This window comes from Prunus avium, chromosome 1 (assembly GCF_965620075.1).
Source record: "Prunus avium chromosome 1, drPruAviu1.hap1.1, whole genome shotgun sequence".
Lineage (NCBI taxonomy): Eukaryota > Viridiplantae > Streptophyta > Magnoliopsida > Rosales > Rosaceae > Prunus > Prunus avium.
In genome coordinates, this window is record NC_142284.1 from 40801582 (window position 1) to 40829265 (window position 27684).

The following is a 27684-nucleotide window of genomic DNA, read 5'->3' on the forward strand; positions in this document are numbered from 1 at the left end:
CTAGTTAGACGATGTGAGAATGCGTTTAGATGACGCTAAAGAAAAACTGGTTGATGTGGATGCATGAGAGAATGACATTGGAGACACCCGGACACAATTGATTCGTGGTTGCAATCATACAATTGGAATGTAAACAAGGCACAAAGAAAAGAGGTAGATTCTCGGAAAAAGTTAGTGGTGGTGCAGTGTTTTTCATGTTGTTTGTGTTTTGGACAATGATAATGCGCATTGATAAAATGTATATGATATTTTGATCCTTATTATTGTTTTTATGAAATCAAGTCCACTGCCTTGGTCAATACGGCTGTTTGGGGCTGTTGAAAATCACGGGCAGATTTGAAGCTATGTCAAGAGATTTTGGCCGGGCTATGTGAAGAAAGAGCAGCTGGAGGTTTAAAGGTGGATGAGTTATTGAAACTTGGAGATCAATATTTAAGTTCTTTGTGGTTGGGTGAATGCGGCTGAACTTTGGTTAGTCTCCAAAATTGGGGCTGAAAAGTTTGTGAGGAAAAAACTGATTTTATATACATACATGAATGAATGGGTGCAAGCAAGGTACGGCCAAACTTGGAGCTTTTGAATTGATTGGGATGAGGGATTTATCCTATTATATATATATATATATATATATATTATATATATAATAGGTGGATGGAGAAGAAAAGTAGGCTGAAGAAAAGTAGAAAGTTGGCTGAAGGAGAGTTGGCTGAAGAAAAGTTGGCTGAAGGAGAGTTGGCTGAAGAAAAGTAGGCTGAAGGAGAGTTGGCTGAAGAAAAGTTGGCTGAAGGAGAGTTGGCTGAAGAAAAGTAGGCTGAAGGAGAGTTGGCTGAAGAAAAGTTGGCTGAAGGAGAGTAGGCTAAAGAAAAGTTGGCTGAAGAAAAGTTGGCTGAAGGAAAGTAGGCTGAAGAAGAGTTGGCTGAAGAAAAGTAGGCTGAAGAAAAGTTGGCTGAAGGAAAGTAGGCTGAAGAAAAGTTGGCTGAAGGAGAGTTGGCTGAAGAAGAGTTGGCTAGAGAGATGGCGGCTGGAGGCATTGGAGTTTTGCAAAAAGAAACAATGCAAGTGCGGCCAAGGTTGGATGTTTTTTGAGAAGATGGGCCAAAAGTTATTGTGTCCTATTGTATATATAATAGGGAGATGAATGCAAATTGCAAAGGTGCAGCTGGAGCGGGCTGAAGAGTTTGTTATTAAATTAACAGATTGCAAGTGGCGGAGTTTAAAGACAGGAAGACATTAATATCGGGAAGATTTCCAAGACGTCGGGCAGTTCGTGCCTAGAGCTCCCGAAAGCATTAATATTGGGAAGATTTCCAAGGCAGAGTTAGTTGAATGGCCAAACCCATGAGCTGAGGAGCTCTATAAATAGAACATCAGATGAAGAAAGAAGGACCTCCGACTCAACACACAAAATCTATCTTTCTATCTTGTACTTTTCAATTCATAGTCTAGGATTTTATCTTTCAAGTTCTTTAGATTATCTAAGTTCTTCGTTTTCCTAGTGTAAGCTTACATTCTTGCAATTTAATTTCAATTGTCTTTACATTCAAATTTAATTCAAGTCTTTATCGCTTTAATCTATTTTATCGCATTTACATTTCTGCCATTTCATTTATCGCACTTACATTTCTGTCATTTCTTTTATTGCATTTACATTCAATACACTTATCACAAAAATCCTAAAAATAGTCATACAAAGCTCAATCATCCTTGACCTCAAGGAGGAAAAAGAACCTAGGCCAAGAGGAGGTTCCTTGCTTGGTCGATCAATCGTTCGATTAAGAAGTCAGAAGCGCAAAACATTCACACAATCTTTCCATCCAAGCCATCAAGTGGTTTGGTGGTGGCACGCCTACGCATCTCAAGAGAAGAAGGACCAAAAACTCCTTCCGTCGGCCTACTCGGCCGAAAAGAGGGAAACAACGGCCAAAGGCTAATCCCAATAATATTGTCCAAAGAGCCATAATAGTTGCTTTCAAGCCATTACAAGTTGCAATATCAATTCATGGTTGCTTTCAGTAAAATTGGAACACTAAATATAATCCAATCAATAAATAAAAAAATATGTTGATGCAAATTCTAAAATTTAATCATTAAATGACTGCGAATCACCATTAATCATAATCTTTCTACGAAAGAACATGGCACGGTGTCCACTACCCACACTTTAAAAGGTGACAAACAAATTGCCTTTCGCGCACTCGGAAAATTCAGCGAAATAGCTGTCCGCGAAAGCGACTCGTAACTTCCCCGAGAGGCTTGAGGCTGATCCGAATTTTTACTTGCCTTTCTATAAGTATCTATTTCTTTGCAATTTATTTCCCCCAATTTCACGCGGTTTTGTGAATTTGTTCTCTCTCTCTCTCTCTCTCTCTCTCTCTCTCTCTCGCTCTCGCTTCCTTTCTGTTAGATTTGCAGACGAACGCTTCCAGTTCCGAGAGGTACATAGCCGGAATTCTCACTGTAATTTTACATGCCTTGTAGTTCTAACTACTGTAATTGTCTGATTTTGCCTGCTTCTTCTAGCTCTCGATTTTATATAGTGTACTGCGCTTGGAGCTTTACATGAACTGCCGAGTGAAACTTGTGTGATTCGATTTGACTTTGTATTTGTATCAACCATTGCTCGGCAGATTTTCTTTAGAAATTTTTAGGTTTCTTATTTTGTAATTGTTGATGTTTATATAGGATTGAGTTGCATACAAACCCAGTTTTATGTTTTTTTTTTGTTCGAAGTTTTATGGCTTTGAATTGTAGATATGAATTGCTTTTTGCTTTGATCTCTGAGATATATGTTAGTTTTATCATAGAGTTCGCCTTTAACGCTTTACTTAATTGGCTTTTGTTCTCTTGTGTTGGTTTGTTTTCTTTATTCTCTGTTACTTTATATGGTAGCTTTGCATTATTTATTAAAGATACTTATAAATATTGCCTCTACGGTCTCCTGTACACACACAAGACATACACGCGCCTCGCCAGCTTGAATGGGTTATAAAAGATATTCATTGAAAAGAAAAAAGAACTAAAAGACTACCAAGTTCTTGTTATTTTTAATTGTAGATATACAGTTGCTACAACCCATTTTAGCATCATAATTGAGTTGTTTAAGGCTTAGGTTTGTAAGAACCCAACTCCGCTTGACCAATTCAGCGTCGAAGCAGTTAGCCAATTGTTCCATTTGGCAGCTCATCCATGTTATCCAGTAGTTTATATGTTTTTCTGACGGCCTATGAAGATTTCATCATATTTGCTTCTTTATCTTGTTACTTGTGCACTTGTCAAAGGTTTCATCTAGTATTATACAGTGACACAATATATCTTATTCTTTAAGCAAGTGTTGCGTGTATAAACCTTTAAGTTGAAATTCAAATGTAAAATGGTTATTGCCATTTATTTTAAAAAATATTGTAATCCTTTTCTTCTAAAACAAATTAAAATTTTCAACTCTAACTCTGACCAAGAAACTAGATAATGTTAACTATACTTTTATGAATTAAATGGTCAGGTTCATTCTCATGGTTTTGCTCATCGAAATTGGGGTTGACATCAACTATTTCCTTTTGTGGTTATAACAATAATTTGAGGATAATTGTTTAATGTTCTTTAATTCCCATTCCCTTCTGGGGTGGTAGTTGATGCGGCAGCAATGATATGAGGTACCACCCTCAGTTTGCTCCTTAATCTAGGGTCAAAATTTTCATATTATTATGTTTTTATGGTTACTTACTTGAGGATAAATTATTTGGAATACATTGTTCAACGCTTTTTCTTGACTATTCCTACTACATTTCTCATTGAATTGGTTATAGAGGTCTGAGATACTACCTGGGTAAACTTTGTTTAGTTCAGTGACCTCATTTCATATGTATGCATAAATCCACACACGCAAACAAACATACACACCCGTGCATCTTGGTATATATGTTTTGACGATGTCCTCATCACTTTGTGATTAATATATTCTATTTTGACTTGTATAAAAAGCAGTGTCTGTGTTTTTACTTAACAAATACGGGTGGTTCCAAATTCTTTCTAGATATTGTAATGCACATACAACTGACCGTCTGTTCAAGTTTGAAGAAGCATACGTTTCATTTGATTTTATATAATCTATTTTGAATTTCTTGGGTAATCCATTAGTACTTAAGTTTGATTCAAAAGCATGTCGGTGATCCTGGTGAACAGATGGGGCTGTGATATACATTTATTTTTGTTTATTGTTGACATTAATCAGAAAATGGGACAAGCTCTTGGTTGTGTTCAAGTGGACCAGTCTACTGTTGCTATCAGAGAAACTTTTGGGAAGTTTGATGATGTGCTTGACCCTGGTTGTCACTGTTTGCCTTGGTGTTTGGGTAGCCAGATAGCTGGTCATCTCTCTTTACGTGTGCAGCAATTGGATGTTCGCTGTGAAACAAAGACAAAGGTTTGTTTCATATTGATTCTCTTTCAACATGAAGATTTTGCTATAACCTTCTAAGTACACACAGTAAGCACTGCATACGCACAGTAGGAGTGTCTCTTAGTATTACTGTAACAAATTAGGAAGAATATGTTATTGTGTGAGAGTTATGTGTAGGGTCGGATCTAGGAATTAGAAGTGCAATCTGTCAGCCAATTCTGATCTATGGTATCACTTCAGGATAACGTTTTTGTTACTGTGGTTGCATCTGTTCAATACCGAGCTTTAGCTGAGAAGGCTTCAGATGCCTTTTACAAGCTCAGCAATACCAGAGGGCAGATCCAATCTTATGTCTTTGATGGTATGGATTTGTTACCGAAATTCGTAATTACTTTCATAAGTTTGTGGGTTTTTGTTTGTCGTTTTTTTCCTTCTAACAATCAAGATATCCATTTATAGCTAGTTCAATTGTGTCATGTATCATCATTTATCCCAGGGTAGCAAATAGTGCAGCTTGTGAACGATTGTGATAAGTTTTCTGTAAGTTTTGGTGGGGTTTTGATTTAAATTTTCTTTTAGATCTGATTTTGAACTTCTAAAACATAAATTTGCTTGGAAACAGAGATGGAAAAACAAAAAGAAGCTTTCCTTTTTTTTGCATTTGTATCGTTTGAATTCTGGTGTAGAATATTTCTTAGCTTGTGGTTTTGCTTTGAAATTCTAGCTAATTCTTGTTCTTGTGTCATTGTACCTTGGAGAGGAATACAGTGTGGTTTTTTTAGATTGTAGCTTGCAGATAGAATTTACAAAATTCTATTTTTCATTTCAGTTATCAGGGCAAGTGTTCCGAAGTTGGATCTAGATTCAACCTTTGAGCAGAAGAATGACATAGCCAAAGCTGTTGAAGAAGAACTTGAAAAGGTGTGGATCTGTATGCCTTGTTTGGTTTAGAATTCCCTAAGAAACATCTTGGTAATTTATTGTGTATATGCAGGCCATGTCACATTATGGGTTTGAGATAGTTCAAACACTAATTGTGGATATCGAACCAGATGAGCATGTGAAGAGAGCAATGAATGAGATAAATGCAGGTACAATATGTACATATGATATATGGAATGCAATGTGTTTTTTACTCCTTTTCTATAGGCTATTTTTTTCCGCATGCCATTCCAAGTAAAGATTCATTTATTTAGAAACTTTACCAAGTGCTAATGATAATTGAGCCCTGTTGCATTTGGTAAATAGAAGTATTAGGAAGGTTTGCTCTTGTATGGCCTTCGACTCCTATCATCCAAATAGCATCAGTGTGTCTTAAAACAGAAAGATGGTACCCATTCTTGAGATGCAGTATGCAGTAGGATTCTCCTCCATTTCACCCCTGGAACCAGAAAAGTATTGAGACCCGAAGTCTCATGGGTCTCTTTGGAATATTGATTCCTTTTTGTAGGACACAAACAGAATGACATTTGCAGTAAAATGTCTTGCTTAGAATAATTAATTTTGTTTTTAAAAATGAAGTTTTCTTAAGCTATAACAGCTGCAGAATGACTAATATATGCATGTTTTCCAATAACCAACAGCTGCAAGGATGAGGTTGGCTGCAACTGAGAAAGCTGAAGCAGAGAAGATATTGCAGATTAAGCGAGCTGAGGGAGAGGCAGAGTCCAAATATCTGTCAGGGCTTGGAATAGCAAGGCAGCGCCAGGCCATTGTGGATGGGCTGAGAGACAGTGTGCTGGCCTTCTCTGAGAATGTGCCGGGGACATCATCAAAGGATGTCATGGACATGGTTCTGGTGACCCAGTACTTCGACACAATGAAGGAGATCGGTGCATCCTCAAAGTCCAATTCGGTTTTCATCCCACACGGCCCCGGTGCTGTGAGAGACATTGCTTCACAGATACGAGATGGCCTCCTTCAAGCAAATCCACCTCAGGTGTAATGTCATTACATGGTACGAAGTTGGAGGCCGGCTCTTTAAGCTTCCGATTATGCAGGACTGAAGTTTGTGTGTGCTTTAGGATCTAAGAATGTGGTTTCTTTAGTATTTGACATATAATGTATATAATTGTAGGTGATTTCTCCATGCTTGTTGATACCTGGCCTCTAAAGGGTTTGAACTTTATATAGCATAGAAGATGCGATTCAATATATTTGGTTGGTTTTTGTTAGAGCGTGTTTCCTATTTGAATTGTCTTGCTCTAATCGTGTTTAAAATTTGCTAGCTTTTTTCGCCTTTCGATTTCGTGACTAGAGTTTCTTGAAAAAAAATATTTTTTTGAAAAAAATTGAAGAAAAAGAGTACCATCGTCCACGCCCACTGACCTTACCCCCCTACCTTCCCCTTCTGTATTTTTGGAAAAAATTGAAGAAAAAGAGTAAACCTAATGCCAACCCCTTTCATCTCCTCCTTTCCTCCTCCCACTCCCCCATGACCACCATCCTTTACTCCCAGACCAATCCCCTACCCCCACAGACCCTTCCCCCCACCTCCCCCTTCTGTATTTTCATCCCCCGAACCCAGCCCACCCCCCCTTTCGTCTGGGTTTTTCTTCTCCTCCCATTCCCCCATGACCACCACCCTTCACTCCCAAACCAACGCGCCCCCCCCCCCCCCCCCCCCCCAACCCCTCCTGACCCCCACCCATAGAACCCAGCCTACACCTGCACAGTGAGTGAGAGAGAGAGAGAGAGAGAGAGAGAGATTGAGTTGCATGCAAACCCAGTTTTATGATTTTTTTTGTTCGAAGTTTTATGGCTTTGAATTGTGGATATGAATTGCTTTTTGCATTGATCTCTGAGACATATGTTAGTTTTATCATAGAGTTCGCCTTTAACGCTTTACTTAATTGGCTTTTGTTCTCGTGTTGGTTTGTTTTCTTTATTCTCTGTTACTTTATATGGTTGCTTTGCATTATTTATTAAAGATACTTATAAATATTGCCTCTATGGTCTCCTGTACACACACAAGACATACACGCGCCTCGCCAGCTTGAATGGGTTATAAAAGATATTCATTGAAAAGAAAAAAGAACTAAAAGACTACCAAGTTCGTGTTATTTTTAATTGTAGATATACAGTTGCTACAACCCATTTTAGCTTCATAATTGAGTTGTTTAAGGCTTAGGTTTGTAAGAACCCAACTCCGCTTGACCAATTCAGCGTCGAAGCAGTTAGCCAATTGTTCCATTTGGCAGCTCATCCATGTTATCCAGTAGTTTATATATGTTTTTCTGACGGCCAATGAAGATTTCATCATATTTGCTTCCTTATCTTGTTATTCGTGCACTTGTCAAAGGTTGCTTCTAGTATTATACAGTGACACAATATATCTTATTTTTTAAGCAAGTGTTGCGTGTATAAACCTTCTTTAAGTTGAAAACAATATTGTAATCCTTTTCTTCTAAAACAAATTAAAATTTTCAACTCTAACTCTGACCAAGAAACTAGATAATGTTAACTATACTACTTTATGAATTAAATGGTCAGGTTCATTCTCATGGTTTTGCTCATCGAAATTGGGGTTGACATCAACTATTTCCTTTTGTGGTTACAACAATAATTTGAGGTCTGAGATACTACCTGGGTAAACTTTGTTTAGTTCAGTGACCTCATTACATACGTATGCATAAATCCACACACGCAAACAAACGTGCACACCCGTGCATCTTTGTCCTCATCACTTTGTGAGTGTATAAAAAGCAGTGTCTGTCTAGGTTTTTTATTTAACAAATACGGGTTTCAAATTCTTTCTAGATATTGGAATGCACATACAACTGACCTTCTGTTCAAGTTTGAAGAAGCATATGTTTCATTTGACTTTATATAATCTGTTTTGACTTTCTTGGGTAATCCATTAGTACTTAAGTTTGATTCAAAAGCATGTAGGTGATCCTGGTGAACAGATGGGGCTTTGATAAACATTTATTTTTGTTTATTGTTGACATTTTGCTTTCGAGCCTTGTGTTTCTTTGAAAAATTCATAGAGTTTATGACAGGCCTTCTGGGTAGCCTATATAGCTATTAAGTATTTATTGGCAACGCAATTCAAAAACTGCATTTACAAATTACCATTGGATAACCTTGATTTTACTGTTCTTGGCAGAATCCGAAAATGGGACAAGCTCTTGGTTGTGTTCAAGTGGACCAGTCTACTGTTGCTATCAGAGAAACTTTTGGGAAGTTTGATGATGTGCTTGACCCTGGTTGTCACTGTTTGCCTTGGTGTTTGGGTAGCCAGATAGCTGGTCATCTCTCTTTACGTGTGCAGCAATTGGATGTTCGCTGTGAAACAAAGACAAAGGTTTGTTTCATATAGATTCTCTTTCAACATGAAGATTTTGCTATAACCTTCTAAGTACACACAGTAGGAGCGTCTCTTAGCATTACTATGTTATTGTGTGAGAGTTATGTGTAGGGTCTGATCTAGGAATTAGAAGTGCAATCCATCTGCCAATTCTGATCTATGGTATCACTTCAGGATAACGTTTTTGTTACTGTGGTTGCATCTATTCAATACCGAGCTTTAGCTAAGAAGGCTTCAGATGCCTTTTACAAGCTCAGCAATACCAGAGGGCAGATCCAATCTTATGTCTTTGATGGTATGGATTTGTTACTGAAATTCGTAATTACTTTCATGAGTTTGTGGGTTTTTGTTTGTCGTTTTTTTCCTTCTAACAATCGAGATATCCATTTATAGCTAGTTCAATTGTGTCATGATTCATCATTTATCCCAGGGTAGCAAATAGTGCAGCTTGTGAACGATTGTGATAAGTTTTCTGTAAGTTTTGGTGGGGTTTTCATTTAATTTTTCTTTTAGATCTGATTTTGAACTTCTAAAACATAAATTTGCTTGGAAACAGAGATGGAAAAACAAAAAGAAGCTTTCCTTTTTTTTGCATTTGTATCGTTTGAATTCTGGTGTAGAATATTTCTTAGCTTGAGGTTTTGCTTTGAAATTCTAGCTAATTCTTGTTCTTGTGTCATTGTACCTTGGAGAGGAATACAGTGTGGTTTTTTTAGATTGTAGCTTGCAGATAGAATTTACAAAATTCTATTTTTCATTTCAGTTATCAGGGCAAGTGTTCCGAAGTTGGATCTAGATTCAACCTTTGAGCAGAAGAATGACATAGCCAAAGCTGTTGAAGAAGAACTTGAAAAGGTGTGGATCTGTATGCTTTGTTTGGTTTAGAATTCCCTTGGTAATTTATTGTGTATATGCAGGCCATGTCACATTATGGGTTTGAGATAGTTCAAACACTGATTGTGGATATCGAACCAGATGAGCATGTGAAGAGAGCAATGAATGAGATAAATGCAGGTACAATATGTACATATGATACATGGAATGCACTGTTTTTTTGACTCCTTTTCTGTAGGCTATTTTTTTTCGCATGCCATTCCAAGTAAAGATATTCATTTATTTAGAAACTTTACCAAGTGCTAATGAAAATTGAGCCCTGTTGCATTTAGTAAATAAAAGGATTAGGAAGGTTTGCTCTTATACGGCTTTCGACTTCTATCATCCAAATAGCATCAGTGTGTGTAAAACAGAAAGATGGTAACCATTCTTGGGATGCAGTATGCAGTAGGAGTCTCCTGCATTGCACCCCTGGAACCAGAAAAGTATTGAGACCGGGAAGTCTCATGGGTCTCTTTGGAATATTGATTCCCTTTTGTAGGACACAAACAGAATGACATTTGCAGTAAAGTGTCTTGCTTAGAATAATTAAGTTTGTTTTTTAAAATGAAGTTTTCTCAAGTTATAACGGCTGCAGAATGACTAATATATGCATGTTTTCCAATAACCAATAGCTGCAAGGATGAGGTTGGCTGCAACTGAGAAAGCTGAAGCAGAGAAGATAATGCAGATTAAGCGGGCTGAGGGAGAGGCAGAGTCCAAATATCTGTCAGGGCTTGGAATAGCAAGGCAGCGCCAGGCCATTGTGGACGGGCTGAGAGACAGTGTGCTGGCCTTCTCCGAGAATGTGCCGGGGACATCATCAAAGGATGTCATGGACATGGTTCTGGTGACCCAGTACTTCGACACAATGAAGGAGATCGGTGCATCCTCAAAGTCCAATTCGGTTTTCATCCCACACGGCCCCGGTGCTGTGAGAGACATTGCTTCACAGATACGAGATGGCCTCCTTCAAGCAAATCCACCTCAGGTGTAATGTCAATACATGGTACGAAGTTGGAGGCCGGCTCTTTAAGCTTCCGATTAGTGCTATTATGCAGGACTGAAGTTTGTGTGTGCTTTCACCAAAAAAAGAAGTTTGTGTGTGCTTTAGGATCTCAGATTGTGGTTTCTTTTGTATTTGACATATAACGTATATAATATGTAGGTGATTTCTCCATGCTTTGTTGATACCTGGCCTTTAAAGGGTTTGAACTTTATATAGTATAGAAGAAGCGATTCAATATATTTGGTTGGTTTTTGTTGGAGCGTGTTTCCTATTTGAATTGTCTTGCTCGAATTGTGTTTAAAATTTGCTAGCTTTTTTTGCCTTTCGATTTCGTGCCTAGAGTTTCTTGAACTTCTAAATTTGTTCAGTAAATCCTTTTAATCTACTTACGTATAAAAAATTACGTTCTTATTCTGTTTTTTTTTTAACTATTCCATTTGTTCAAAAAAGTTAGGAAAAAACCTAATCACATCCATCATTAAATATACAAATGCCACGTTTTGATCTCTCATTTTCTAACGAGGCGAGTGGTAGGAAAGAATTCTTGCAAATAAGAAATTAAATTTTTGGTACCTGATAATTATTCAACAGAAATATTTTCTTCAATTTTTTATTTTACAACGGTGAGAATGCAACACTTCCCAGTTGTTGGAGAAATTTTTGTAGGTATCCGATATATGGTGTACCCACCAATAAGAATAAGACACCTGTAATAATTTATTTTTAGCCTTTTAACTATTTCTTCCGTTAGCATTCTTCTATTAGCCTTCTTTCGTTAGCCTTTTAAGGGAAATAGGCACCCTCCCAAGGCACTCGACTTGCTGGACAATCTTATTTTGTGAATAATACCGGGAAGCTTATATTTTTGCAGAAGTTAGCATTTATTTGATGTCAGTCCTTCGAAGCATACTGATGCTAAGTTTCGTTTTCTTTTTAAAAAAATCCACACTCATTTCCAGCCACTTAGTAAACTTAAATTGTATTTGCACCAGAGCTAGTTGCATTTGATTGAAACTGAGAGAACAATCCAAAGAAGCACTTTGCATAAATTATCAGAAGACTACTTCCAATCATTTGAATAAAAAATTGAATGAAAAATTCGAACACAGCAATAGAATCTACAAGAACAAGAAGGCAACCATAGACCCACAAGGATAGGCATGCATAGCTTCAATGGCTGCAGCTCTGCTCAAATCAACAAGAGCATACCCATTCTCCTTTGAATCCGAACGGGTGGACCCAACAATTTGTTTCACTTTCCCCTGAAACCAAATCAACATAACAAGTACAGAAAATCAACAAATAAGAAGATGAGAAGACTAATAACCATACCACTATTGGAGCAAACCCCTAAGCATCCAAAACCAGTGCTCTCTCCAATCCCAAACCCAACACTTCCAAGTGCACCCAAAATCCCATCAACTCCTCACCCAACCCTCACTCTCTCCCCAACTTATAACCACACCCACCTCCTCAACTTCCTCAATTCTCTCTTTTGTTCAGATTGTGCTTTGAATTTTAACAAGGGGGAGTTCGATAAATTTGGAGAACAAAAGAGAGAATTGAGAAATAAAAATGGGAAGACAGCAAAAGCCTAATGGAGAGAGAGTTAAAAGGCTAACGGAAGAAGGCTAACAGAAGAATGCTAATGGAAGAAATAGTTAAAAGGCTAAAAATAAATTATTACAGGTGTCTTATTCTTATTGGTGGGTACCTACAAAAATTTCTCCAGTTGTTGGGACGAGATCCGTTATTTTCTTAAAATAAGCTCAACGTCAAAACCTAACAAAAAAACCCAAAACACTCAAAACCAAAACGTAATACCGGAAATTAGTATATTAAGTAAACTCAAAAATAGTCCGGATCCTCTGCTCTGATTTTCTCTGCCATGATCTGCTATACTTTTGTTCTCCATACGCCACATCATTAAAATTTAATCTAACGGATTTAAAAGTTGACACATCAAAAACTCAATTTACTCCTAATTAAAAAAGAATAAAAAAACCCTAACACCCAACTAACTGTAGTTAACGTCCTCCTCTTTTTTCTTTTTTTTTTTCTCCTTCTTGCTTCAGGTTCTGTGCTCCTCTCCTTCTTGCTTCAGGTTTTGTCCTCTTCTCTTTATTCAATAGTTAACATCCAAAGCTCTTTTTTTTTCTTCTTCTTCTTTGTTCTGTCCTCCTCTCTTTTTTTTTCTTTTTTTTTTCTCCCATACATATTAATTAGGAAGAAAAGGATAGAATTCTTGTCCCGAGGACCCAATACATATTAAAGCTAGATTCGATACACTTACACGGGGGTGAAAAAAACAATTAAGAAAAATGTATTAACCAATAACCTCATGCTGGGTTCGGGGGTGAAAAAAAATAGAAGGGATGAGGGGTCTGTTGGGTGGGGGATTGGCCTGGGAGTGGGGGGTGGTTGTCATGGGGGAATGGGTGGAGAAGAAAACGGCAGGTGGTGGGGAGGGGTGGGTTTTGGGAGAAGAACAGAAAGTGAATAAGGAGAAGAGAAAAAAAAAAAAAGCTGGAGGACAGAACGAAGCAAGAAGGAGAAAAAAGAAAAAAAAAGAAGAAGAGGGCTTAGGACGTTAACTACAGTTAGTTGGGTGTTATGGTTTTTTTATTCTTTTTTAATTAGGAGTAAATTGAGTTTTTGATGTGTCAACTTTTAAATCCGTTAGATTAAATTTTAATGATGTGGCGTATGGGGAACAAAAGTATAGCAGATCATGGCAGAGAAAATTAGAGCAGAGGATCCGAATCCTAGTTGGTAATAGTGAGTGCAGTTTTCCTTTTACCATTTCTCCTGTGCCCACTTATCACCCATATAACTTTTTGACATTTGTCCTTCCATTTAACTCTAAGTTAACAGTGTTAAGTTTAATTAAATTAAAAAATGAAAACTAAAAATTGAAGGAAAAAAAAGACCCAAGAGCGAACACCCCCCCACCCCCCACCCCCACCACCCCCAATCCTCAGCAACCCCAAACCAGCCGGCAGCAACCCCATCTCCTTCTCACCATCGGCAAAGCCTCCTTTTCTCTACCTCTGCCCCCCTTCTCTCTCTCTCTCTCTCTCCCCCCACCCCCCTTTTGATTTCTCTGCGTCCCTCTTGATCTCCCTCTCTTTCAAAGCAGAGCAGTGCTCGATTGACGTTTCCTTGGGACAAATATTTCATGGAAGCACTTTATCTATATGGGTTTAAGAGTTTCTTGAAGCAAATGGACACAGTGAGATGGCGGGTCTGATGAATGGGTGTGGTGGTGGAGATTATATATAACTTGCGGTCCATCATCCCATGAAGCCATAAACAAACCCTTGGCGGATTTGATGAACTTGGTCTGGAGCAGCAAAAACAAAGGCAAGGTTTTTGCTGAATAGATGAGGCAAGGAAATGGAGTTTGTTTTTTTCAATAAAGTTAACAGTGTTAAATTTATGTTAAGTCATGTAACACATATAAAAAAATATAAGAAGAGAAATATGGGGGCACAGGGGAAATGGTAAAAGGAAAATAGCACTCGATAATAATAGGGTGTTTTTTTGAATTTGTTTATAGAAATTAAATGGTATAGTATTTATCTATAACAATAATACTAAGAATAAATATATTACTAAATATTTTTAATGGAAATACTTGCCTACTAGAGATGGTATTAGTAGACACATGAACAAAAGTTTAAATTATCATTTTTTGTACAATTCTTTGTACGAGTATCAAGTTTAAATGATCAAGACTGTTCCTCAAGAAAAGAAAACAGCACGGGAGAAAAAACAAAATTCTTTTTTTCAGCAACGTGTCACAAAACAGCACCAAAAAGGCGAATATGCCAAACACAACCTCCCCTACGATTCTCGAGGTTATAAAAGCACCAAGACCTTTCTTTATATCAACGGCCAGAAAAGCCGTACCTCTACCGAACCCAAGATCCAACGGTCCAAATCTGTCCTCCCAACAAACACTGATTCTAGGGTTTCTTCGATTATACACATTATGCTTCTTCTCTAGTCTGTCTTTCTATCAACAGCTGAGCCAAACACAAATACCCCTCTCACTTTCTCTACAATTTTCCTTTCGAATTTTCTCGAGAAACAATCATGGTGAAGGGCCCCGGTCTCTACTTGGATATCGGCAAGAAAGCCAGAGGTTCATCCTTTTCATTTTTCTGTTAATTTATTTTTCAGACAAATTGTATTTTCCAATTTTTATCGATATTTTTCTTTTTCGCTGATAAATATGTATTTTTATTTTTCCCCCCAGATCTTCTTTACAAGGATTACCAAAGCGACCACAAGTTCACCGTTACAACTTACACTTCTACTGGAGTTGTAAGCTTCTAGTTTCTTTTTATTTTTTATTTTTATTCCGGTTTTGATGTTTTCATTTTTATCCGCGAAAGGAATATGCATCTCATTGTTCGAATTTTTTTCTGTTTGGTTGCTGAGAAAGCAGTTGAAACTAGAATAAGAAATAAATAATATACTGAGCTCCATGCTTTATTTTACTGTATCGAATAGTTTAAAGCTCCTGATGTGTACGGCTGAGCTAAGTTGAGTTTGACCATCAAAATAAAATACTTACAGTTAAATAATATTCTTACATTTTCTGGTCAAACAAATGGAAGGTCTAGTTGTGTGTTGAATCTAGAGGACTGAATGATTGTTTTTAAGCTAAATGATAAATAACCTGTTGGATCGTGGGTAATCTGGAAAAGAGAATTATAATGTATGTTGTACTGGCTTCTGGATGCTTGTAGTGTATGATTTACATCTAAGTTTTATATCTTTTCATTTTATCTGACTTTGCTTTCTTCTGTTATTTTGATTCATTGTACTTCTCAAGGCAATCAGTTCAACTGGAATTAGGAAGGGTGACCTCTATCTGGGAGATGTGAGCACTCAGCTGAAGAACAAGAACATCACAACTGATGTAAAAGTTGACACTGACTCTAATGTAAGTCAAAACAGCTTATCACATGTCTGTTTAATTTGCCCCTCTCCATTGAGCATCTTTTCTTCTCGTGTAAATAAATCAATGTGTTAACCAGAAACCCCGGGGCCTTGAATTTACAATTGCTTGGTTCACTTGTTGGATGGATGGTACAATGAATTTGTTTGGGTTTGTTTGCTAATGTACATGGAAGCGATGCTCCATGTAATTAAACATAAAAAATTGTTATATAAAATTTCCGAAGCAGACTTTGTTTTATCATTTTAAGTGCTCTGTTTTTTTCCCCAACTACTAGATAAGACCATAAACACACTAGGGCTGCGTTTGGTTCATGGGAAAGCAGGCCTGGGGATGGGAAATCAATTGCTGTCCCATGTTTGGTAAGTCCATGCATGGGAAATGGTTGCCTGTCACATGGGAAAATAGGGGGAAAATGTAACCCTCCTCCCCCCTTGGGTTTCATTTTCCCTTCCCATGGGAAACTTTGGGAAAATGGGCCAGCATTAAATGCACATTTTTCATGACCATTTTGACCCGTCAACAATTTAGAATTACAATATATCATTAAATGCATTCTTTTTTCAGAATTACAATTTAGAATTACAATATACAAACTTTGTTTTCCATTCCTACTCAAAACAAACATGGGAAAGGAAATAAAGTGATATCTCCTGGTTACTTTCCCAGCATTACCAAACATGGGAAAGGAATCTTCCATTTTCCATCCCTTGGGAAATGACATGGGAAGTGATTTCCCCTCAAATCCGTTCTGTGAACCAAACGGGGCCTAGATGGTGTTATTTCAGCCGTACAGGCCAAAATTGTTATGAATTTCGTTACTCATTGCATAAGGTGCTGTTAGTATTGTGTCAATTGAAATGCATTGATTTTTCCTTCTTGTATGGCTCTTATAATTATGTTCTTATCTTCTATGATTAATTGGTTGTAGCCAGAGTTATGCCTTTAAATGTTTGTATTCTCCTTTTTTTTTTGGCATGTGTAAATTTCATGTGATGAACAGGAAAAAAAGTTATGTGAATGAAGTAATTTGTTTATCTGAATATGAAGTTCATACTATGATATTTTGACTTATAATTGCCTGTTACATGCAGCTTCGCACAACCATTACCATTGATGAGCCTGCACCTGGTCTAAAGGCAATCTTTAGCTTTATTGTACCTGACCAGAGATCTGGCAAGGTAAGAATCATAGTGTCCGTTTCTTGACTTATTAGTTAATGTTGTTGAAGATGTGAACATTTTTGCTCTATTGCTGCATGTCATATTGGGTTTGATGTGCATGAGAATCATTGATTTATGGTCCAAACTTGGGTATTTTGTTAAACAGGTGGAGCTCCAATATCAGCATGAGTATGCTGGAATAAGTACTAGCATTGGGTTGACTGCCAATCCGATTGTTAACTTTTCTGGTGTTGTTGGGAACAATCTTCTCTCGCTTGGAACAGATCTTTCCTTTGATACAGCCTCTGGAAACTTCACAAAATGGAATGCAGGGTTGAATTTCACCCATACTGATCTCATTGCTTCCCTTATACTGTGAGTACTTCTTTTGATGCCCAAACAAAAAACTGAAAGAGATTTATTTCAGTTGAGTGGTGCTTATTGCATGTGTATTTCAGGCTGATGTGCTTATTGCATGTGTAATGTTCATGCTGATGGGCTTCTTTGTGTGATCTACTGATATTGTTGATGCATACAGGAATGATAAAGCCGACACTGTTACTGCCTCCTACTACCACACTGTAAGTCCACTCACCAACACTGCTGTTGGCGCGGAGCTCTCCCATAGCTTTTCAAGCAATGAAAACAGTCTCACAATTGGAACTCAGCATGCGCTTGACCCCCTAACCACAGTGAAGGGTCGTGTGAATAACTATGGCAGGGCAAGTGCTCTCATCCAGCATGAGTGGCGCCCCAAATCTTTCTTCACCATCTCAGGAGAGGTTGATACCCGGGCAATCGAAAAGAGTGCAAAGATCGGTTTGGCCTTGGCACTCAAGCCATAGGCTTAAGCGGGTATCCGGTGCAAATGGGAAGGTGGGTTCAGTTTTTGCATGGTGGAGGGCAATAAGGGTAGTTAGATAGAAGAAGAATTTTCTCTGATGAACTTGTGGTCCTATTGTGGTGCTATTCGTTTTTCATTTCATATCTTGGTGGTAATGGGTTGTATAAAATAATTGGCACGGACCGATATCATATTCCTTCCGAATTTCCGGCCATCCCAAAGTCAATGGAGGGTGTACTTCGAAGTTTAAACACAATTTTAATGGGGAGTTTCGTCACCTGATAGTTTCATGCATCCCAAAGTTCTACCCTCCGAGTCTTAATATTTCTCCTCTGGTTCTGCAATTACATAATGACGTTGCAGATTCAGGATTAATTTGAAGCAAGGGTTCAGTTTTGTTTATGTGTTACTTAGATGGAACACAAAGAGCTGTTTCAACCCTTTCCGATATCACAATCAAGTTTCAGGTTTTTATGCAAAGACGATCCGACTTTTTTGGTTAATTTGTCTTTGAATCTCGCAATCTGATTCTTAAGTGCACAAATCTCTTAACGATACAAAAAATGCCTTACGCATGTGTACATGGACAAAAGGTTCCCATGACCCGACCTTAGTGAAAGGGAAAAAAAGACTAAAGAATATCCAATGATACTATTTGCGTGAACGTAAATATTTCACAGTACATAATGATGTTCATTTTCTTTCTTGTGGAGAGCATATCAATCAAGTGGCGATGAAAATATCTGGCATGACTTTTATCTATAAAAAAAATAAAATTCTTATGAAGCAGTTATTCATATGATTTTTTCTTTTCTCTCTTTTGCACGCATTTGAAATGTGCTTCAAAAAGTACCAATGATGTGTTAGTTGAATTGGCCCGGAACTTTGGTATGCGCTCAAGTGGTTTTGAGACTCTTGAGTTCTAGCCCTTATGGTACCCGTGTGTGTAAGTATTCTCTATTTATCTTTCTAACTCTTTTTTTAAAAAAAAGCTTCAAAAAGTGTAATTATTTTTTGACACGGAAAAACATAAATGCTTTAATAATTCAATCCACAGAAAAAAACAAGACGCTCTTAAATATCTATTTGACCCGTAGTCGAAGTCGGCACGCTTGCTCACCAAAAAGCAAAGGACTGGGCGTGCTTTATTCTTTTATTTATTTATTTTATGGGGTTTCCAAATTTGGGATGTTCTTGCTCACCAAAAAGAAAAAAGGTTGGGCTTGTTTAAATTTTTTAAATTTATTTATTTTAGAATTTTTGTCATTGAAAATAAAAATATCACTTCAAAAATTATGAGCTAGTTTATATTATGCATCTTATTCGCATACAGTCAGCGTGGTTTTTACAGCAACGTTGATAAATAATATAAAATTTTAAAAAATGGAAAAAGCTAAATAAATAGAGTTCCACCTGTCTCGTTCCTTCATTAATAATGTCCATAAATTTCGTTTCATTTCCATAGTCTCAGTGGCGTGGCTCAAACAATGTCGACGGTTAGAATAGAGCCTCTTCTCCACTACTATCGCAGAGAAAAACCCAGCTACCGTCCTCCATCGAAGTCATTCAAGCTCAGCTCTTTGAATGCTTTGCCTAAGAAGCTGGTCTACAATGGCAGGAGCTTCTGCAACTTCGAGCCTCCCACTCCCAGGGCTCTCACTCTCAGAGCTGCCTCTACCGACGCAGCTACAGTCGAGACCTTTGAATCGACCGACCTCTTCTTCAAGGAGACCTTTCCTCTCAAGCGGACTGAAGTGGTTTGAGCTTTTCCTTTCTGGGTCGTCGTCTTTTTCTGTTGGTTTGTCGAATCTGTTTGTATTGTATTCAGGGAAAAGAAACTATTGAGATTGAATTTGAAAATAAGCAAGAAAAGAGACTTTTGAGCTTGAATTTGAAGCTCTGCAATTTCTCTTGATGATCAGTGTTTTCGAAGCTGGAAACTTGTAGTGGTGTTCGTTTATTTCTTATAAATTTTACTCTTTCCTCTGTTTTCTCGGCTACCATACAGAGCGTCAAGTTTTATTTCTGAGTTTTAGCGATGTCTTATTTAGTCTACTTGAACTTGTAGGTGGAGGGGAAGATCTTTGTCAGATTAGATCATGGGAAGAAAGCCAAGAATTGGATGCTGACCGTTGGTTGTAGTCTTCCTGGAAAATGGGTTCTTCACTGGGGAGTTTCTTATGTTGACGACGTTGGCAGGTAAAGCTTCCACTTAATGTTAGATTGCAATTACTCTCTCTCTCTCTCTCTCTCTCTCTCTCTCTCTCTCTCTCCATGGTGTTATACTAATCTCATAATAACTTAAAGAATGCAAATGTATTTTTTTGCAGTGAATGGGATCAACCTCCTAGTGAAATGAGGCCACCTGGTTCAATTCCCATCAAGGTATGTATTGGGTTCTTAAGTTTGATTGTGGAGCTCCGTTCAATATGAATTTGAAATACATGTGGAATTTCAGGACTATGCAATAGATACACCCTTGAATAAATCAGCGTCGCCCGTAGGAGGTGATCAATCTCATGAAGTGAAGATTGATGTTAAACCCAACAGTGCAATTGCAGCGATAAATTTTGTTCTCAAGGTTCGAATTTTCAACTATTAACAGTTGAGAATTTCGTCCCTTTATGTTAGATATGCTGGCTGTTATAATGTTATGCATCTTTTAGTGAGAATTTCTGCCCTTGTTGGGGGGTTTTGGTGGTGCAGGATGAAGAAACTGGTGCTTTTTATCAGCACAGAGGGAGAGATTTTAGAGTGCCTCTTGTGGACTACCTGCAAGAGGATGACAATGTGGTTGGAGCAAAATGGGGCTTGGGCGCATGGCCAGGTTGTCAAAGCCATTCTATTCTCTGGTCTACTTGATTTATTTTGTACGTAATACTGTTGGATCTTTTATGCTTTCCAACGATTTGCAGCCTGAACCAATTTGTGATTTTCCAAGAAATGGTGTAACAAAATCCTGGAGGAGTAATGAGTGTCCTAGTAAAACATAAGAGTGAAACTGACTCCCTTGTTTCTATACATCTTTAAAAAATAAATTGAGGACAGGACCCACTTTCAAAACAGACTAGTAAGGTCAATATGTATAAATGATTCCTTGTCTAGTTATTCTTGTAGTTATATACTGAAATGGAAATCAGGTGTTGTTTAGTAGCATGAATTCTTCCTAAGTTTATCTAGCGTGAATTTATGTCAATGCCAATAGTTGAGCCAAGTGGCTGTCTCGCAGTCACTGCTACTAAGTTGTATAGGCCAAACATGCCCACTCTTGTCGGCTGTGGAGGTGGGTTATGGGTGGTTGGTTTATGATCTTCAGTTTTTCTCCAGAGTTATCCAACTTGAACTGAAAGAAAGTTGCTCGTCTCCTTTTCAATTCTAGGAGCTTTGGGAAAGCTATCAAATGTGTTTGTCAAAGCAGAATCATCGCACTCCAAAGATCAAGATAGCAGCAATGAATCCAGAGACCCTCAACAGAAAACTAGGCGTGTAGAAGAGTTCTATGAAGAACTGCCTATTGCAAAAGAAATTGCTGTGAATAATTCAGTAACTGTTTCTGTAAGGAAGTGTCCTGAGACTGCTAAGAATCTTCTATGCTTAGAAACAGATTTGCCTGATCATGTTGTTGTTCACTGGGGAGTTTGTAGAGATGATACTAAAAGATGGGAAATTCCAGCTGCCCCACACCCACCAGAAACAGTAGTATTCAAGGACAAGGCTTTGCGGACTCGATTACAGGTTTCTATGACCTTTTCTTTTCTTTTCTATTCCCTCCCCTTTCTTGTGCGATTATTTCTTGATGGCTTTGCTATTGGCTTTTTTTTTGTTTTTTGTTTTTGTTGGTAATATAACATTGAATATATATATACCGCTTTTAGATATTATCACAATGTTACTATTCTAATTACGGGATCACTGTTAATTTCTTTCTGTTTTTTTTTTTAAAATTTTAGATTTTTGCTCAAAGAAACAATTTCGAATACTTTTGCAGGACAACATAATAACTGGAGATCAAGGAGTTGAGTGCGAGTTTGTGCTCACTTGATCATGCACAAATATGTACCTTTTAAATTTCTACTTAAATTACTAATTAGGTCATCATCTTTGAAGATCATGAAACTCATGCTACATTGTTAGTTTTAGATAACTCTTCAGGCATACAAATACCTTTGTGTTGGTTGGAGCATGATTTTGAACAATGGAGACATGGGATTGTTTTTGAGAGCATTTATATGATCAAAACCCAATCTGAAGATTTTGTTAGCAGTTCAGTGCACACGTACTTGGTGTACATTATTTAGATGATAGAGAAATGGTGAATGCATATAAGTTCTGGCCATAATCATCTTCATGCTTGCAATTGTTTGGTTAATCATTAATCTTAAATTTACTGTCATTATACTATATGTTCTTCTCCAGAAAAAAACACCTTTAAAATCAAGGTTTCCTAGTTGTGTTGTGCCTACTTGAGAAATTTTCAATTAAGCTGATCAATAATGGATTATTTTCTTGATCAATTTTGTTATTTTCATGGGTATCCTTTTTTTGTTTGGTCGAATTCTCATGGGTATCCTGTGTGCAGCAAAAAGAGGGTGGAAAAGGATGTTGGGCATTGTTTACTTTGGAAGAAGGACTCGCAGGATTTCTTTTTGTTTTCAAACTAAATGAAAGTATGTGGTTGAAATGTGCGGGCAATGACTTCTACATCCCTCTGTCCAGCTCAAATCACTCAATTGCTCTACCAAGAGAGGTTCCATCTGAAGATGCAAAGGTACCTGACAGTAGTACAGAAGCAGTTGAAGAAAAAAAATTTACTGCATATACCAATGGAATAATAAATGAAATAAGGAACTTGGTGAGTGACATTTCCCTTGAGAAGAATCAAAAGACAAAGTCCAAAGAAGCACAAGAAAGCATTCTTCAAGAAATAGAAAAATTGGCTTCCGAAGCCTATAGTATCTTCCGAAGCACTGTTCCAACTTTCACAGAGGAAGCAATTTCAGAGACTGAAGAATTGAAAGCCCCCGCCAAAATATGCTCAGGGACAGGCACAGGTTTTGAAATATTGTGCCAAGGTTTTAACTGGGAATCTCATAAATCTGGAAGATGGTACATGGAACTCCAAAGTAAAGCTGCAGAATTATCTTCACTAGGTTTCACTGTGATTTGGTTACCACCCCCTACAGACTCTGTGTCACCTGAAGGGTACATGCCGAAGGATTTATATAATCTGAACTCCAGGTACCATATCTTAAATTCATAATACACATAATAATTTTGTCATGGTCTTCATACTTCATTCCAAATAATTGAGCTAGCTCTGTAATGCTTTCACTTTGATTACTATTTTCACTTGTGTTTTTCAAAAATTTATAACTATTTTTGTAACATCTCTTGAAAAAAAAAAGATAGTTTGGCATACCTCTGCTTGCTTGGTTTATGCACATTCTGATCAACATACCAATCACTTGTTGAACCTTAAGGTTTCATTCTTTATCGTTTATGGGAATGGTAGTAAATTTCCTTTTATTTGGTTCAGAGGGTTACTTTTCTTTTCTAGTCTTCATATTGAACTTTCATATAAGAGATGCTAGTTAGTATCATTGTATAGAGTATACTGTAAAAACTAAAAAGTACTGATTGCTGCTGTCTCATACTTCTCAGATATGGAAATATTGACGAACTGAAGGAGACTGTGAGGACATTCCATAAAGTCGGTATAAAAGTTCTTGGAGATGCTGTGCTGAACCACCGTTGTGCAGATTATCAGAATGAAAATGGTATTTGGAATATCTTTGGTGGTCGTTTAAATTGGGATGCTCGTGCAGTTGTTGCCGACGATCCACATTTTCAGGTATTTATTTTTTCTTCCACATTTTCAGTTCTTTAATTTTCTGTGTCCGTCTTAATTTGATTTCTAGAATGTTCATGGGTATGCTCAGAAAGAGACATGATATTTAGTTTATTTCATGTGCTCACGTGTGTACATCTGATACTGTAGTTTATGAACTTGTTAGCATGTGATGCTGCAGTTTATTTCATGTGCACAGATGTGCTCGTGTGATACGGTAGAATATGACCTTGCTAGCATGTGACAATCATACAAAGTAACCTGAAATTTGTTTCTGGAATGTTCACGGTGCTCAGCATTACAGGGGACAAACATAGTGCATTTATGGTCCAAATCGACCAAACGGTGACCCTAAATTCGTGTTTGATTTCAATAATATGAATAATGAAAAGAACTCTTTACTGGAACATGTTACCTGTTCTTTAGACTATCTTCTTCCGTCCCCCTTTCTTCACATGTATAGTTAAAAAACTGATTGTCTAGGTCTGTTCATTTTATGGTTGATTGGATACTAATTTTGGAAAGTATTTTGTAATCTCTATAGGTTACTAAAAGTAATATAGAATAAATGTGATATGTAGGAAGAAGAAATTATATTACTTATAGATTTGTATTAGACTACTTTTGTTGAAGGGGTAAAAAGTGTGAACCTTGCAGCTTATGGAATTGCCTTCGTATGTCTATCATATGTGCAGAGTGTATGTTTATATGCCGAAGTTTGCCTAGTACGTTATCTTGGTGACATTTTGTATGCGGTATGTTTTGAGATTGGTGAAAATGCCTTCTTTCTGTTATACAGGGCAGGGGCAATAAAAGTAGTGGGGAGTGTTTTCATGCTGCTCCAAACATTGATCATTCACAAGATTTTGTGAGGAAGGATATCAAAGAATGGTTACACTGGCTAAGGTTAATAGTCTGGACTATTTACTCCATTTCCTAAGATGTTCTTATTATTTGAGAATTCAACTTAAGATTTGTATCACACTATCACTAAACACAAATACTGTATGTAAAAGAGAAATGCACATCCTAGAAACTAAAAAGTAGATCCTGAAGCTAGATCATCTCTCTGTTATAGGACGTGTGTTAGTTCGGGCACATTCACATGCTAGATCATAGACTTGAGTTATTGTGCTATGGAAATTAGAGTAGAGGTCTAGTACCTTCAAGGGGTGTCTCATAGCATTTCTCAGGATTTTCCATAGAGTAAGTCCTAGTTGCCACCTAGCCTTGAGACCCTTTGTTCTTTTGAGAAATAAATGTACTGATGTCTTCTTGAGTGGGTTCATGGTCTTTTGAGTTTAAAGGCAGTCTGTTAAAGGTTTCATTGATGGTATAAACTTACATTGTTTTTATTTTGACGAGAAAAATGTAGTATACTTTTACTGGTTGTCTTTTCTTTCCATGGGGCCATTTTATGCTTTCTAGTGAATTGCTTCTAATTTGGGTTTTCCAACAAGCAATTGGTTCTTTTCATACTTCTCCTTTTCTTGAATTGAATATTTCAAGAGTTCTTGAGATGAGGTTGTCTCACACATTTCTTATACATATGCTGACGTACAATATCAGTTTGGCCTTCACATTTAATATTTATGGACGTTCCTTCAAAAATTATGGACTTGTTATATTTTATCGTATTGAAGTGCATTTCCCTTATGCTGCATATGTTGAAAGTTTACTCTATCATTTTGATGTAAACGTATGAGTGACTGTCACAGGGAAGAAATTGGGTATGACGGATGGAGGCTTGATTTTGTTAGAGGATTTTGGGGTGGTTATGTCAAGGACTACATAGATTCTACTGAGCCCTACTTTGCTGTAGGCGAGTATTGGGATTCCCTATGTTATACATATGGTGAAATGGATCACAATCAAGATGCACACAGGCAGAGAATTGTTGATTGGATCAATGCTACTAATGGAACTGCTGGTGCATTTGATGTCACAACAAAAGGGATTCTCCATGCAGTAAGTGTTCATCTTTGTAATTTTAAATTGCAACTGCCAATTTTGTACTCAATTGGTCCCTATAGTACACCACAGTGGTATCAGATGGGCTTGTATTGATTCATAGGTTTATGTTAATTTTATTTTTCTTCATACTATAGTGTTGACTTGTGTGTTGAATTTTAGCATCCATTTAGTAGGTGCCGCATTATCAGGCATTATAGTAAAATATTGCTTATAGTTTTTGGCAGAATTCTGGTTGTTCCATAAGAAGCAGTATCACCTAGTGGCAAACCATGTTTCTAAATCAAAGAAAAAGGGCTTTTGAGAGTGCACACCCTACTTAGAAAGGACCTAGTTTGCACCTCAAGTGTTGGCCTAAAGTTAGCATTTTAAGTGGTACATAATACTCGAATGCGTATATGTGATATGATCAACTATATTAGCTTGTTTTCCTTTTATAATCTGATTTTGTTCGATGTCCAGTCAAGAGGTTCAGTAACTGTTCTGAAGAATGATATGCTTTTGGATACACTAGCCATTGTCTATAAACCATAGTTATTTGCTTTCCATGTTTGTATGATACTTTTGTTCACATAGAATATATTTTGTAGGCACTGGAAAGATGCGAGTATTGGCGATTATCAGATCAGAAGGGAAAGCCTCCAGGGGTTCTTGGATGGTGGCCATCTCGTGCTGTCACTTTCATAGAGAATCACGATACTGGTTCTACTCAGGTTTGAACTTCTTTGATCTTGAATCCCCTGTTATTTTCTAGCCAAGAAGAATATTGATCTGTCCCTATCGGGCAGCTGAGGGTAAAATCCACCTACATCCAACAGCCCGTATCAGATTCAAGCTTGGGTAGGACATTGTTCTAAATTTTACCTTTTAACATGATACAATCCAATTGAGAATGAAGGCATTTTCCTACACTGAATTGTTTTCCTTAAATAAGGGGCAACGTTTATTTGTAGACGACATTCATGAGAAATCCTGTAGATGATTTCAAATTTTGTTGTCGTTTTAAGACCTCTTTGCTAGAAAACTTAAAGTTCACTACCTGGGTTTGAAATGGGCCCTTCCATATGAGCTCTTCCCAAGTGATGGAATTGGTCTCTTTTACATTCTGGATGGATCACCATATATCTTGAGTTATCTCTTGCTCCTCCAACCTTCTTTTCAGGAATTCAGATAAGTGGAGAGCAGAGAGTAGTGTTTGGACCTTTCTATAGTGTAATCGTTACTTTTGATATTTTAGGAGTAACCAGCTACAAATTTTTACTTTCATTCTTTCCTTTTGAAGGGTCATTGGAGGTTTCCTCAAAATAAAGAAATGCAAGGATATGCTTACATTCTGACTCATCCAGGAACACCGACAGTTTTCTATGACCACATTTTCTCTCACTACCATTCTGAAATTAAAGCTCTACTCTCTCTGAGAAACCGGAACAAGCTTAACTGTCGGAGTAGAGTAAGTATCAATAACCAAGTTGTAGGCTTCATTCACTATCAAACTAGATGTCTGTTTCCGTTCTTCTGTGGAACATATTATCAAAGCATCGATTTGATTTTTCATTTTACAATATAGGTTAAAATTACCAAGGCAGAAAGAGACGTGTATGCGGCCATTGTTGATGAAAAAGTTGCCGTAAAAATCGGACCAGGTCACTATGAACCCCCAAGTGGACCTCAAACATGGTCTAAAAGTGCGGAGGGCAAAGACTACAAGGTCTGGGAAGCATCATAACTTTGTCCACAACGATATTATGTAGCTATGAGTATATAAAAGTTGATTGCAGGATGATTCAATAAGTTCGTTCCCATATTTTACATCTAAGCAAATCAAAGGGTGCCAAGATAGAATAATATGTACTTCTCTCTGGAGGTCTGGCTGAGAACCTTGAATTGAAGTTTTCTTGCCATGCATTTCCGGAGTTCAAGGGATTGCTCAAGAGACGATCGGAAAGACCTGCTTTCAGCAATAGAAAATTGCAGCCAGTCGGCTAGGTGTAGAAGTGGTGAGCATGTTTTAGGTTCAAAAGGGCAGTGTTTCCATCATTACACTATTGATATTTATTGTGATTCCTTCTATGCAAAAACATGTTCTGGTGTATATTCCATTAATGTGTAAACAAGTTATTGTTCATTGATTAATTAATAAAGCAATGTTTTTAACTAAAAATGTTTTAATTGCATGGAGCTTGTAGCTCAAGAGGTTAAGAGTATTTACTCATGTTCATGAGGTCTTAGGTTTGATTCCCTCCTCCCCAATATCGCTTGTATATAAAATATTTTAAAAAACTCATAATGTTTTAATTAGTGC

General features: G+C 37.3%; 4 protein-coding genes across 7 annotated transcripts; all 4 read left to right on the forward strand.

The window, feature by feature from the left end:
- The first annotated feature begins 2193 nt into the window (after nt 1-2193).
- On the forward strand, nt 2194-6570 carry LOC110751394 (hypersensitive-induced response protein 2). Of its 2 annotated transcripts, XM_021951858.2 has the most exons (6): nt 2194-2435; nt 4229-4420; nt 4637-4757; nt 5226-5317; nt 5391-5487; nt 5980-6570. In XM_021951858.2, exons 2-6 carry the CDS (start codon nt 4232-4234, stop codon nt 6339-6341), a joined length of 861 nt encoding a protein of 286 aa, XP_021807550.1. In that variant the 5' UTR covers nt 2194-2435; nt 4229-4231; the 3' UTR covers nt 6342-6570. The 2 variants fall into 2 exon arrangements, with proteins under 2 accessions (XP_021807550.1, XP_088102722.1); XM_088246596.1 differs by lacking the exon at nt 2194-2435 and having other exon boundaries at nt 4210-4420.
- Nucleotides 6571-8089: 1519 nt separating this feature from the next.
- On the forward strand, nt 8090-10843 carry LOC110751395 (hypersensitive-induced response protein 2-like). Of its 2 annotated transcripts, none has more exons than XM_021951860.2 (6): nt 8090-8247; nt 8505-8702; nt 8880-9000; nt 9469-9560; nt 9623-9719; nt 10214-10843. In XM_021951860.2, exons 2-6 carry the CDS (start codon nt 8514-8516, stop codon nt 10573-10575), a joined length of 861 nt encoding a protein of 286 aa, XP_021807552.1. In that variant the 5' UTR covers nt 8090-8247; nt 8505-8513; the 3' UTR covers nt 10576-10843. The 2 variants fall into 2 exon arrangements, with proteins under 2 accessions (XP_021807552.1, XP_088102607.1); XM_088246481.1 differs by having other exon boundaries at nt 8123-8283.
- Nucleotides 10844-14490: 3647 nt separating this feature from the next.
- Nucleotides 14491-17857, forward strand: LOC110751318 (mitochondrial outer membrane protein porin of 36 kDa). The gene is made up of 6 exons (XM_021951761.2): nt 14491-14734; nt 14849-14916; nt 15431-15541; nt 16651-16737; nt 16886-17094; nt 17258-17857. Exons 1-6 carry the CDS (start codon nt 14686-14688, stop codon nt 17562-17564), a joined length of 831 nt encoding a protein of 276 aa, XP_021807453.1. The 5' UTR covers nt 14491-14685; the 3' UTR covers nt 17565-17857.
- Nucleotides 17858-19002: 1145 nt separating this feature from the next.
- AMY3 (alpha-amylase-like 3) lies at nt 19003-27543 on the forward strand. 2 transcript variants are annotated; one of them, XM_021951900.2, is made up of 14 exons: nt 19003-19320; nt 19632-19762; nt 19894-19948; nt 20022-20144; nt 20270-20390; nt 20943-21298; nt 21552-21578; nt 22143-22801; nt 23225-23414; nt 24211-24317; nt 25130-25379; nt 25973-26095; nt 26665-26832; nt 26950-27543. In XM_021951900.2, exons 1-14 carry the CDS (start codon nt 19051-19053, stop codon nt 27106-27108), a joined length of 2739 nt encoding a protein of 912 aa, XP_021807592.1. In that variant the 5' UTR covers nt 19003-19050; the 3' UTR covers nt 27109-27543. The 2 variants fall into 2 exon arrangements, with proteins under 2 accessions (XP_021807592.1, XP_021807593.1); XM_021951901.2 differs by lacking the exon at nt 21552-21578 and having other exon boundaries at nt 19004-19320.
- Nucleotides 27544-27684: the final 141 nt, after the last annotated feature.